General features: G+C 42.3%; 1 protein-coding gene across 2 annotated transcripts in view; it reads right to left on the bottom strand.

The window, feature by feature from the left end:
• nap1l4b (nucleosome assembly protein 1-like 4b) overlaps positions 1–13,573 on the bottom strand; it is a 107,877-nt gene that overhangs the window by 24,035 nt on the left and 70,269 nt on the right. For both annotated transcript variants that reach the window (XM_078220495.1, XM_078220494.1), the window contains exons 11-12: positions 12,281–12,306; positions 10,494–10,613 (exon numbers count right to left, since the gene is read on the bottom strand). In XM_078220495.1, the coding sequence (XP_078076621.1) occupies positions 10,494–10,613; positions 12,281–12,306 (146 nt within the window). The remainder of the gene's footprint in view (positions 1–10,493; positions 10,614–12,280; positions 12,307–13,573) is intronic.

Genomic DNA, 13,573 nt, shown 5'->3' with positions numbered 1-13,573 from the left:
GCGGTATGCAAGGAACAGTTTAGCAAAAACAAATGTGGCCCACTATAGACAGACAGGAAAATTTACAAGGGAAACAAAGAAATGACAGAAAAACTAAACAAATACTGTCCATCTTCATGGAGGAGAATACAAAAAGTGTCCCAGAAATACCAGAGAACTAAGGGATTAGTGAGAATGAGGTGCTGATAGAAATTAGTATTAGTAAAATAGTACTGGAGAAATTAATAGCACTGCATATTGGTAAATGTCCTGGACATGGTCATAGAGGTTTGCAGCATGGAAACAGGCCCTTCGGCCCAACTTGTCCATGCCACCCTTTTTTTTAAAACCCTAAGCTAATCCTGATGATCTGCATTCCAGTGTTGAAGATGGGGGATGCAGAGACATTGGAAGCATTGGTGATCAACTTCAAAAAGGAAGTGAAGGGTAGTATTAAATTTAAAGAAACGCTATACAATCTGTCAGAGGATTGGACAGGTTTTAAGAACCAGCAAAGCACAACACAAGATAATAAAGATGCAGAAAGAAAAGTAAGAGACAAAATTAGCTCGTAACATAAAAATAGATAGCAAGAGTTTCCACAAGTATTTAAATATGAAAATAACAACTAAAGCTAGCATTCGACGTCCAGAGGGAGAGTCTGGGGAATAGATTGAGAAACAAAAATGGTGGAGGTGCTGGACAAGCAGTGTGTCTCCTTATGGGAGAAGACTTAGAAAGCTCCTCAAAGATGTTTTATAAATCAAGAGGTGATAGGGAGGGATGAACTTAAAATGACCACAAATACTAGGAAAAGGATACTAGGAAAACGATTGCTTCTAAAGCAATAGTTGCCCAGGACTGGATAGCCTATATCCAACAGTCTTAAAAGAATTGGTGGCACAGATAGCAAATGCATTGGCTATAATCTTCCAAAATTTCTTCAGTTCTGGAATGGTCCCAGCAGATCAGGCAATTGCCAATGCTCTAAGGAGAGGCAGGAAACTATAGGCCAGTTAGCCTAACATCCGTCACATAGGGAAAGTGCTAGAATCCATTATTAAGGAGGTTATAGCAGGATGTTTCAAAAGGTGGCCTGAAGCAAGAGGACATATTTTAAGACAAGAGATGGGACTTTTTTTTTCCCTCTGAGGATTGTTAGAAGGTGGAATGAATTCTCTTCCCCAAAAAGTAGTGGAGGCTGAGTCTTTAAATTTATTCAAGGCTGAGTTAGATAGATTTTTGATAGATAAGGGAGACAAAGGTTATGGGAGCAGATGGAAGGCGGAACTGAGACCGCAACCAGATCAACCATGGTCACATTGAATGGTGGAGCAGGCTTGAAAGGCCTGTTCCTAAAATTCTATAGATTCAGGAAAGGTTCTTGCAGACTGGAAGGTTACAAATATAGCAGTACTATTTAAGCAAGGAGGGAAGAGAGGAACAGGGATGGCTCTGACATCAATAGCAGGGAAAAATACTGGAATCTATAATAAAAACTGAAATATCTGGACACTTAGAAAATAATGATATGATTGGCAGATTGAGCATCAATTCATGAAAATCATGCTTGGTGTACAGGAATTTTCAGAAGGCTTGAGTTGGTCCCACAGAAGAGGTTAGTACATAAAATTAGAGAAAGTATGGTGATATACTGACATGAATTGAGAATTCATTAACGGACAGAAAACAGTCATCCTCAGATTGGCAGACTGTGATAGTGGATAATGCAAGAATCAGTGCTTGAGCCCCAGCTAATCACAATCTTTCTCAATGATTTGGGAGCAGAGACCAAATATAATGGGTGGAATTTCCCCCCCCAAAAAAAGACTAAGTGTTATTTCGGGCGAGAAAACCAGTGTTTCGCGCCACAATCAGATTGCAATTTTCCCACACTTCGCCATTTTTTGGGAGTGGTGAGTTTTGCACTGGTTCTGAAGGGGGCAAGACCTAACCACACCAGTAAGCCCAGAGAGATTGGACGCCATTTTTATAAAGAGTACCCTAATCTTGAATTGAAATTGAGGACCCCCCACCACCCCCCTCATTGAAGGGATGTTTCCCCACCTATTCACCCTCCCCAGCAAAATTCGCTGGCATTGGGACATTGTCTGCTGTCCAATATAAAGAAAATTGTTTCAACTCTGACCAGACCAAGCTACGGATCAACTGTAGGCCCATGGTTTTTGTTGAATTGATATTGCACTGGAATGGAACCCAAAGTTTAACAGGAATCATTAACAACAGGTTACGAACAGTGCAGAGACATAATGGCCTGCAACTTCTGGAGGAGTGGCAATTGAGTTGGATTGTCACCCCTCTTAGTTTCTTATCATAAACTGAAGCCACTTTACATCATAGAACAAAAAACAGTACAGCTCAGAAACAGGCCGACACAGGTGCCGCTCTAATCTAATATTTTCTTGCCTCTATGTGGTCCATATTCCTCTATTCGCTGCCTATTCATGTATCTATCCAAATGTCTCTTGAACATTGTTATAGAATCTGCTTCCACCACCTCCTCCGGCAGTGCGTTCCAAGTATTCACCACCCTCAAAGAAAAACTTTCTCCTTACATCTCTTTTAAAAAGACTGTCTATCCACTCTAACCAAGCCTGTCACAATCTTGTAAACATCCATCAGGCTCCCACCTCATCCTTTGATGCTCCAACGTAAATAATTCAAGTTTGTTCAACCTTTCTTCATAGTCTATATCCTCCAAACCAGGCAACATCCTGGTAAATCTCTTCTGCACCCTTTCCAATGCATCAACATCCTTCTAGTAATGTGGCGACCAGAATTGTACACAATACTCCAAAGGCGGCCTAACCAAAGTCTTAAACAGCTGCAACATGATTTTCCAATTCCAATACTCAACACCCCAACTGATGAAGGCCAGCATGCCATACGCCTTCTTGACTACCATGTCCGCCTGAGTTGTCACCTTCAGGGAACCGTGGATCTGCATGCCTAGATCCCTCTGTATTCTAATAATTCTAAGGGCTCTAACATTTACTGTATACTTTCCTTCTGCAGTAGACCTGCCAAATCGCATCACCTTACATTTGTCTGGGTTAAATTCCATCTGCCATCTTTCGACCCAGGTCTCCAGCTGATTCATATCTTGTTGTCTCCTCTGACAATCCTCCTCACCATCTGCTACTCCCCAATTTTTGTATCATCTGCAAATTTACTAATCCGACCATCTACATTTTTCTCCAAGTTATTTACATATATTACAAAGAACAGAGGCCCCAGCACTGACCCTGGTAAAACACCACTTGTCACAGACCTCCAGTTAGAAAAGTACCCTTCCACTGCTTTCAATGCCCAAGCCAGTTTTGTATCCATCTTACCAGCTCACCTCGAATCCCATATGACTTCACCTTCTGTATCAGCCTGCCATGAGGAACCTTATCGAAGGCTTTACTAAAGTCCATGTATACAACGTCCACTGCCCTGGTCAATTTTTCTTGTCACTTCCTCAAAGAACTCAATCAATTTTGAGAGACACGACTTCCCCTTCACAAAACCATGTTGCCTATTTCTAGTAAGCCTATTCTCTTCCAGATATGAGGACATCCTGTCCCTAAGAATCTTCTCCAATAATTTCCCCACCACTGATGAAAGGCTCACAGGCCTGTAATTTCCCGGATTGTCTCTTCTCCCCTTAAGCAGCTGTCTGGTACCTTGCCGGTGGCTAAAGAGAATACAAAGATTTTGGCCAAGGCCTCAATTTCTTCCCTCACCCCTCTCAGTATTCTGTGCTAGACCTTATCTGGTCCTGGGGACTTGTCTGCCTTAATTGTTTTTAAAACCTCCAATACCTCCTCCCTTTTTATCTCAACATGTCCTAGAATGTCAACATCCTCCTTCCTACACTCAACGGCCACTACATCCATCTCCTTTGTGAATACTCGTTAAGGACCTCACCCACCTCATCTGGTTCCAAACACAAATTCCCTCCACTGTCCTCGAGTGGACCTACTCTTTCCTTAGTTACCCTCTTCCTCCTTATATATGTATAAAAAACTTTGGGATTCTCCTTAATCCTGCCTGCCAAGGACATACATGCCCCCTTTTTGCCCTCCTAAGTCCCTGTTTAAGTATATATTAGGGAAGTTAAAATCACCCATCACAGCAACCTGTTGTTTTTACATCTTCCCATAATCTGCTGACATAGCAGTTCCTCCACTTCACACTGGCTGTTGGGAGGTCTGTAGTACAACCCCAACAGTGTGATTGCACCGCCCCTGTTCTGGAGTTCTACCCGTATGGCCTCATGATCCCACCAAGGTGTCCTCCCTCTGTATAGCTGTGACATTCTCCCTAATCAGTAAAGCAACACCCCACCTCTTCTGTCACCCTCTCGGTCTCACCTGAAGCATCTAAATCCTGGAATCCTGAGCTGCCAGTCCTGCCCTTCTTTCATCCAAGCCTCCATAATTACCACAACATCATGTCCGACCTTCCAACTCAGGCCAGGCAAGATCAATCCAGCCCAGTAAGCCATGCCCCTTTTGTACATCACTAGCTCCTGTAAACCAGATAAGTTTAAGGCCCAGCCTCTTTGGCAAGCCAGGGAGAAGGTATGTGGGTAGGGCCTGGGTGGGGGTGATGTGCATGGTTTAGCTCAGGTCGGGGTGGGGTTGGGTCAGGCCAAGGAGGGAAGAGCAGTCAGGGGGTGTTGTCGTAGCGTTACAGTTATCCACAAGTTAGGAGTTTTTTAATTTTTTCTGGATAACTATTGCTCTATTACAGTTGGAACCATCTGAAGGCTGTGGTTTAAGTTGCATTATTAGATGGTTCCTAGTGCAGGGCAATTGCCTGAAGTGAAGCATTCCTGGGTGATAGCTACGCAATCCTTACCCGAGAACATCCAGGGCGGGGTTATGTTCCCCAGCACATATTTGGGGTTCCCCCTTACCCACTTTGTTTAGTCTGCTACCTCAACTGTGTCCATCTCAACAGCCTCTATGCCCTCTCTCCTCACCAACCCCTTAATGCTTGGTATCATTAGCAAACTGAAGCTTATATATGAAGGTAGATGATGGCTCCAGAAATGAACCCTGGGGAACATCATTTAATATTCTGCCCACTACCTAACCCACAATGCTGACATCATCCCCTAATAATTACTTAGCATCTACTTCCTTCAGCCAATTTCTTTCAATAACTGTCCTTTAAGAGCAATTTTATCAAAATATATTTGGAAAGTCAAATAGAAGACTTCACACCAATTTTAGACATCTTCCAAAAAGTCACGGAATTTCACTGGATAGGATCTATTAATTAAAAGCCATTTTAATTCAATGTTATTAAAATCTTATAGATATCTTCCCCTTATTTCAACATGTACTGAAGTTCAACTGTTGTTCGCCTCCTTCCCCAGGGCCTGATGGGATCTACCCCAGAATGGTGAGGGAGACAAGGGTGGAAAATGCTGGGGCCTTGACAGAAATCTTTGTATCCTCATTGGCTACGGGTGAAGTTCCAGAGGACTAGACGATAGCCAATGTTGTTCCATTGTTTAAGGGTGGCAGTGGGGATAACCCAACTAGCTAAAGGAGGAGGGGGCTTGGGAGATGTTAGTAGCGCTTCAACAAACCGGGTCCAGATAAAGGCTGGCATAAAGACACTTTGCCTGAATGCACGAAACATTCGAAACAAAGTAAATGAGTTGATGGCACAAATCCATACAAATGAATATGATCTAGTGTCCATCACAGAAACGTGGTTGCAGGGTGACCGGGACTGGGAACTGAATATACAGGGTTATCAGGCATTTAGGAAGGATAGACAGGTAGAAAAAGGAGGTGGGGTAGCTTTGTTAATAAAGGATAATATCAGGACGGTAGTGAGAGACGACATAGGCTCTAAGGAGCAAAACGTGGAATCGTTGTGGGTGGAGATAAGGAACAGTAGGGGGAGAAAGACGCTGGTAGGCGTGGTCTATAGGCCCCCAAATAATAACTTAGAGGTGGGGAGGGCTATAAACAAGCAAATAATGGATGCGTGCAAAAGTGGAACGGCAATAATCATGGGGGATTTTAACCTACATATTGATTGGTCGACTCAAATTGGACGTGGAGGGCTTGAGGAAGAGTTCTTGGAATGCTGTCGGGATTGTTTCATTTAACAGTATGTTACAGAACCTACGAGAGCGAGCTATCTTGGATCTGGTTCTGTGCAATGAGACAGGTAGGATTAAGGATCTTCTTGTGAAGGATCCTCTTGGGATGAGCGATCATAATATGGTGGAATTTCTGATACAGATGGAGGGTGAGAAAGTAGGGTCCCAAACCAGTGTCCTCTGCTTGAACAGAGGGGAGTACGATAGGATGAGGGTGGAATTGGCTAATGTAGACTGGGCGAGCAGACTGGTAGGTAGGACAGCTGAGGAACAGTGGAGGATTTTTAAGGAGATTTTTTTTAAGTACTCAGCAAAAATATATTCCGGTGATAAAGGAGGACTGTAAGAAAAAGGATAACCGGACGTGGATAACGAAGGAAATAAAGGAGAGTATTAAAATAAAATCAGATGCGTACAGAGTGGCCAAAAATAGTGGAGAATTAGTGGATTGGGAAAGCTTTAAAGGAAAACAAAGAACGACTAAGAAAGCGATTAAGAAAGGAAAGAAGATTATGAAACTAAACTAGCTCAAAATATAAAAAATGATAGTAAAAGTTTTTACAAGTATATAAAAAGGAATAGAGTGGCTAGAGTGAATGTTGGACCCTTGGAAGATGAGAGGGGGGATTTAATAGTGGAAAACGAGGAAATGGCTGAGACTTTAAATAAGTTCTTTGTGTCGGTCTTCACGGTGGAAGACACAAATAGTTTGCCGAATATTAGAGATCGAGAGTTGGTGGGAGGGGAAGTCCTTAATACAATTACTGTTACTAAGGAGGTGGTGCTTGGTAGACTAATAGGACTGAAGGTAGACAAGTCCCCGGGCCCGGATGGAATGCATCCCAGGGTACTGAAAGAAATGGCTGAGGTAATAGCAGATGCGTTAGTAGTAATTTATCAAAATTCGCTGGACTCTGGGGTAGTGCCGGCTGACTGGAAAACAGCTACTGTTACGCCACTGTTTAAAAAAGGAAATAGACAAAAGGCGGGTAACTACAGGCCGGTTAACTTAACGTCCGTAGTTGGGAAGATGCTAGAGTCCATTATTAAAGAGGAAATAACAGAGCACCTGAATAAGAATGGTTCGATCAAGCAGACGCAGCATGGATTCATGAAGCGAAAGTCGTGTTTGACGAATCTACTGGACTTTTATGAAGATGTCACTAGTGCGGGTGACAGAGGGGAACCGGTGGATGTGGTGTTTTTAGATTTCCAGAAGGCGTTCGATAAGGTGCCTCACAAAAGGTTGCTGCAGAAGATTGGGGTACACGGAGTTAGGGGTAAGGTGTTGGCGTGGATTGGCTATCTAACAGGAAGCAGAGAGTTGGGATAAATGGGTGTTTTTCTGGTTGGCAGTTGGTGACCAGTGGCGTGCCGCAGGGATCGGTGCTGGGGCCTCAATTGTTTACCATTTACATAGATGATCTGGAGGAGGGGACTGAATCTAGGGTATTCAAATTTGCTGATGACACGAAGGTGAGTGGGAAAGCGAATTGCATGGAGGACGCGGAAAGTCTGCAGAGAGATTTGGATAGGCTGAGCGAGTGGGCGAGGATCTGGCAGATGGAATATAACGTAAGCAAATGTGAGGTTATCCACTTTGGAAGAAATAATAGTAAATTGGAATATTATTTAAATGGAGAAAAATTACATCGTGCGACTGTGCAGAGGGACCTGGGGGTCCTTGTGCACGAATCGCAAAAACTCAGTCTGCAGGTGCAGCAGGTGATCAAGAAGGCGAATGGAATGTTGGCCTTTAACGCGAGGGGGATAGAATATAAAAGCAGGGAGGTCTTGCTGCAACTGTACAAGGCACTGGTGAGGCCGCAACTGGAGTACTGTGTGCAGTTTTGGTCCCCTTATTTGCGAAAGGATATATTGGCCTTGGAGGGAGTGCAGAGAAGGTTCACCAGGTTGATAACGGAGATGAGGGGTGTAGCTTATGAGGAGAGATTAAACAGATTGGGTCTGTACTCGTTGGAGTTCAGAAGGATGAGGGGTGATCTTATAGAGACATATAAGATAATGAAGGGGCTGGATAGGGTAGAGGTGGAGAGATTCTTTCCACTTAGAAGGGAAACCAGAACTAGAGGGCACAGCCTCAAGGGGGGGCCGGTTCAGAACAGAGTTGAGGGGGAACTTCTTCTCTCAGAGGGTAGTGAATCTCTGGAATTCTCTGCCCATTGAAGTGGTGGAGGCTTCCTCGTTGAATATGTTTAAATCACGGGTAGATAGTTTTCTGATCGATAAGGGAATTAGGGGATATGGGGAGCAGGCGGGTAAGTGGAACTGATTCGCTTCAGATCAGCCATGATCTTGTTGAATGGCGGGGCAGGCTCGAAGGGCCAGATGGCCTACTCCTGCTCCTATTTCTTATGTTCTTATGAAATTATAGGCCGGTGAGCTTTATGTCAGTGATAGGAAAATTATTGGAAAAGATTCTTAGGGACAGGATTTACTCACATTTGGAAAGAAATGGACTTAGTGATGGACAGCATGGTTATGTGAAGGGGAGGTCATGCCTCACTAACTTGATCGAGTTTTTCGAGGAAGTGACGAAGATGACAGTTGAGGGAAAGGCAGTGGATGTTGTATACATGAACTTCAGTAAAGCCTTTGGCAAGGTACCTCATGGTAGATTGGTACGAAAGTTAAATGGGATCAGAGGAGAGCTGGCAAGATGGATACAGAACTGGCTTGGCCATAGAAGACAGAGGGTAGCACTAGAGGGGTGCTTTTCTGAATGGAAGGCTGTGACTAGCAGTGTTCCACAGGGATCAGTTCTGGGACCTGTGTTGTTCGTAGTCTGTAATATATATATATATATATATATAATATAAATGATTGGGAGGAAAATGTAGCTGGTTTGATCAAAAACTGGTGGAGTTACAGATAGTGAAGAAGATTGTCAGAGGATACAGCAAGATATAGACTGGTTGGAGACTTGGGCGGAGAAATGGCAAATGGAGTTTAATCTGGACAAGTGTGAGATAATGTATTTTGGAAGGTCCAATGCATGTAGGAATTATATAGTAAATGGTAGGAGTATTGACAGGCAGAGAGATCTGGGCATACATGTCCACCGATCACAGAAAATGGCAATGCAGGTGGATAAGGTAGTCAAGAAAGCATACAGCATACTTGCCTTCATCAATCGGGATATTGAGTATTAAAATTGGCAGGTCATGCTGCAGCTGTACAGAACCTTAGTTAGACCTCATTTAGAATATTGTGTACAATTCTGGTCACCACACAACCAGAGCGATGTAGATGCTTTGGAGGGGGTACAGAAGAGGTTAACCAGGATGTTGCCTGGCCTGGAGGGCAGTAGCTACGAGGAGAGGTTGGATAAACTCAGTTTGTTCTCACTGGAATGATGGAGGTTGAGGGGTGACCTGATAGAGGTCCACAAGATTATGAGTGGCATGGGCAGAGTAGTCAGATGCTCTTTCCTAGGGTAGAAAAGTCAAGTACTCAGGGACATACATGGGTTTAAGATGCGTGGGGAAAAGTTTAGAGGAGATGTGCGAGGCAAGTTTTTACAGAGGGTGATGAATGTCTGAAACGCGCTGCCTAGGGAGGTGGTGGGAGCAGATACAATAGTGTCATTTAAGGGGCAATTAGGCAAATACATGAGTAGGATGGGAATGGAAGGATTCAGACTCCGTTAAGTGCATATAGTTTTAGGTTAGGCAGGCATCGTGATCGGCACAGGCTTGGAGGGCTGAAGGGCCTGTTCCTGTGCTGTATTTTTCTTTATTCTCAAATAAGTACACTGTAGCTTGTTTCAAATCTGGTGTAATAGATACCAGAATTCATAATTTGTTTATACTATTAACACTAATCAAACATCATTTGTTTTAAATATTCTGAGGTACAGACACCACCTATCCAAGAAATTTATTTGTTTTGAATCTTTTTAATTGTATAGAGCCAAAATTGTAGTGTTAATGTAAGCCTTACTTATGACTAATAAATAAACTTTATCTGATTTTTGTACAGATTCTCAACTCTGCATGAGTCTGCAAGTTTTGGTCAATGAATACTTCAAGGAAGCATTCAGAACATTTTACTTTCTGTTCATCCATAGGGCGGCATGGTAACACAGTGGTTAGCACTGCTGCTTCAGCGCCATGGATCTGGGTTCAATTCTGGCCTCAGGTGACTGTCCGTGTGGAGTTTGGACATTCTCCCAGTGTCTGCGCGAGTTTCCTCTGTGTGCATGGCTGGGATTGTCGTCAGTGCAGGCTTGATGGACCAAATGGCCGTCTTCTACACTGTAGCGATTCTATGATAGTTTCAGCTCAACTTTGACTGTTACATTGCTTTTCTTCTGATAACTTACCAAAAATAACTGGTCATAAGTTAGCAATGTACTCACATCCTCATCATCATCTATAGCTTCTCCAGTGAAATACAGAACCGCTCGAGGGACTATCCGTTCACGGAAAAAGTGGCCAATTTCAAAATCTGTAGCTAAGTTAAACTCTGAATCTTCATCCTAGGAAACAAGATAAAATTCTGTTGCAACTATTTTAATATGTGCAATATAACTAATTACCTGTATGATACAATATTACTTATAATACGCTCCAGATAAAACGTTTCCATCTGGGAGGTTAAAAAATTACTATTCCCAAAGGTAAGCTTTTGCTCATGAACCACGAGTGAAATCCCAGGCGAGGTTGAAAAAATTGCAGAATGACCTCTCATCAACAAGACATGCATGCAAACAGTTCATCTGACTGCCAGACTGTCTGGCTAAAATAACTAATTACATTGATTAATATTGAAGAGAAAATGGATTTTATATTTGGCGTTGAATTTGTCTCTAGGCTCCAGGAGATCTTGAAGCTATGCTTCGTGTGGCTCAGACACTGGAATTGCAGTTGAAATTGGAGGTTTGATGAGCACTCTATTGATCCCACCTCATTAACTACTCAAGTAGATTTACACAAAAAACATTACCAGCCACAACTGTACCTACCTTGACTCAAAAGTTCAGAGACTAAGAAAATATCTTATATCCCTATATCTTATGAACTTGTATTTTTAATTGGTAATGGGTTGAAGGGTTATGGGGAGAAAGCAAGAAAATGGGGATGAGGAGCATATCAGCCATGATCGAATGGCGGAGTGGACTCAATGGGCCAAATGGCCTAATTCTGCTCCTAGATCTTATGAATTTATGAAATTCAAGAAGGTATCCCCAACACAATTAAAGCTACCATAAATAAGTCCAAGATTTGTTTGACAGATACCAGCCAGGTTCTCCACACCTCTTCAGGACATAAGAAAACTGAAGAGTCTCGCTTGTATAACACATGACAGGATAAGTCCAAAGGGCATGAATAGATGTACAAGCAATTGATGGCTGACTGAAACTATTCTTTATCAAGGAAGGATCTTGGCAACGATTTACCCATCTTTCCATTGATACAACAAAAAAATTCCATCGCGTATTTGAGCAGCCAATTTAAATTCACACTGCAGTTAGAAATTCCCATGAAGAAATATTCACGTGATGAAATGAAATAGGATAGCTCTCGGATGTGTCACACCCACAATGGAATGTGTAATTTAAGGGCATCCTACACAATTGGATTGTAAATGAATATTCAGAAACACATCTCAAACCTCAACATTACTCTGCAGTAGCATTGCTTCAGTGAGATGTTGGACAGAGGCTAGGCACCTATAGGAAGGCTGATCACACCGTCACCAATTTCCATCTACAGTTGTCGACAAGGCCCTCAACAGCATACAGTCCATCTCCCGCGCCACTGATCTCACCCCTTTCCCTCCCTCCCAAAACAAGGATAGAGTCCCCAGTTCTCAGATTTCACCCCGCCAGCCTCCGCATGCAAAGCATAATCCTCCGCCAGCTTTGACAAAGGGTCATCTGGACTCAAAACGTCAGCTTTTTTCTCTCTTTACAGATGCTGCCAGACCTGCTGAGATTTTTCAGCGTTCTCTCTTTTGGTTCCCTCAAACATCTCTCTGTAGCATTGGCAGTGGCTTCAAGGCAGAGCATAGGAGGCACATATAGCCGAGAAAACCATAAAGGGGAAAAAAACAGCAATATCCTTAAACATTTAATTCCAATTAAGGAACATCTACAGTCTGAAGATCAACTCCCCTTCTCAGTTGCACTATAAAAGCACTTACCATTTCTGCCTCACCATGTCCAGAAACTGAAAAATAAAAAATAAAAATGTCAGTTCCTTTCCTGCATTGGTTGCCCTCTTAGGGTAAGGGGCAGATGTGCTGGACAATGACACAAACTGAAGGTTTCCTTAAAAAGAGTGGTTAATATTGTGCTGATAAAACCTATGACATGGTTGGAAGACTGTAGGACCCTAATCAGGTACAAACTGAATCGAGTTATAGCTGGAATCAGGGATCTTTCTGCGCACTTAAATCCATATTCAATTCAACTGGATTCTTTGAAATTCTTTGTTCAGTAACTAAGTTGTGGCTTAAGTCTAAATTAGTACAACCAATGTTTAGCTTTAGACCAGTTTTTAAATGAACAACTCTCATGCAGTCTTTAAGAATGGGAGCAAGAGCTCATTCATGGAAAACAATAGTGAAACCAATTCATCCAATGTGTTCAAGATGCTAGAGTCCAGCACATTCTTTAACTGGAATCTGATTTGCAACTCTGGCATTAAAATAGACTATGTGCCTATTTTATCTGCTAAGTTGTGCAATTAATGTGGCTACTACTTAGCTAGGTTCAATCATGAAGCACTGTTGCTTCCTGCTGGCTGTTAGCTTTATCACTGCTGCAATTACAGGCATGTTACATTACACACACCCCTGTTCAAGTATTTCTCATAAGCACTTTTATGGGCTGATCGCATTCCTTTCCATCATTTCAACAGAAAGACTTGGCTGATCAAATTCCACTTACACCTCTAGCATTCCACTTGTCGCTAGGAGAATGTCTTATTAATTCTTAAGAAAACTCCACTAACATTCCAGCGTGAGAGAAAGCTGACAAGAGGAAACATGTTATTAAAGGAGGATTAATTAAACGTGTAAAGTGGCAAGATTACCAAATTAGTTCATCTCATTTGAAGTGCCTCTGGAAGGATTCATATAAGGTGGTCTTTAATTGATCCAAGTATTTCTATTTTGTGGAAACACACTGGGAGCTTGTTTGGTCAGGAAACAATAGTTTCCCTTTAGATTCCCTTAACATTTTTAGTCAATGCATTATTTGTTTGAAAATGAAAGATTGTGTCTACATTTTTTGTTTTGAACAAACCCCAATACACTCAATTATTATTCATGGTCAAATGGATTTCTTTTTCTGAATGTGTCCATTTCCAGTACACTCTAAACTAATGCACAAATAGCTGAGAAATATTGTGTTTTAACCTCTACAATATAAGGGGTCCAGATGTTTACTCAGGTGCATAAGTATGTATTAAGCTTTGCAACTGAGGTTGGGAC

This window comes from Mustelus asterias, chromosome 9, assembly GCF_964213995.1.
Source record: "Mustelus asterias chromosome 9, sMusAst1.hap1.1, whole genome shotgun sequence".
In the NCBI taxonomy this organism is placed as follows: domain Eukaryota; kingdom Metazoa; phylum Chordata; class Chondrichthyes; order Carcharhiniformes; family Triakidae; genus Mustelus; species Mustelus asterias.
The sequence above is the reverse complement of the archived record's forward strand: the minus strand, read 5'-3'. Positions and strand labels throughout refer to the sequence as shown.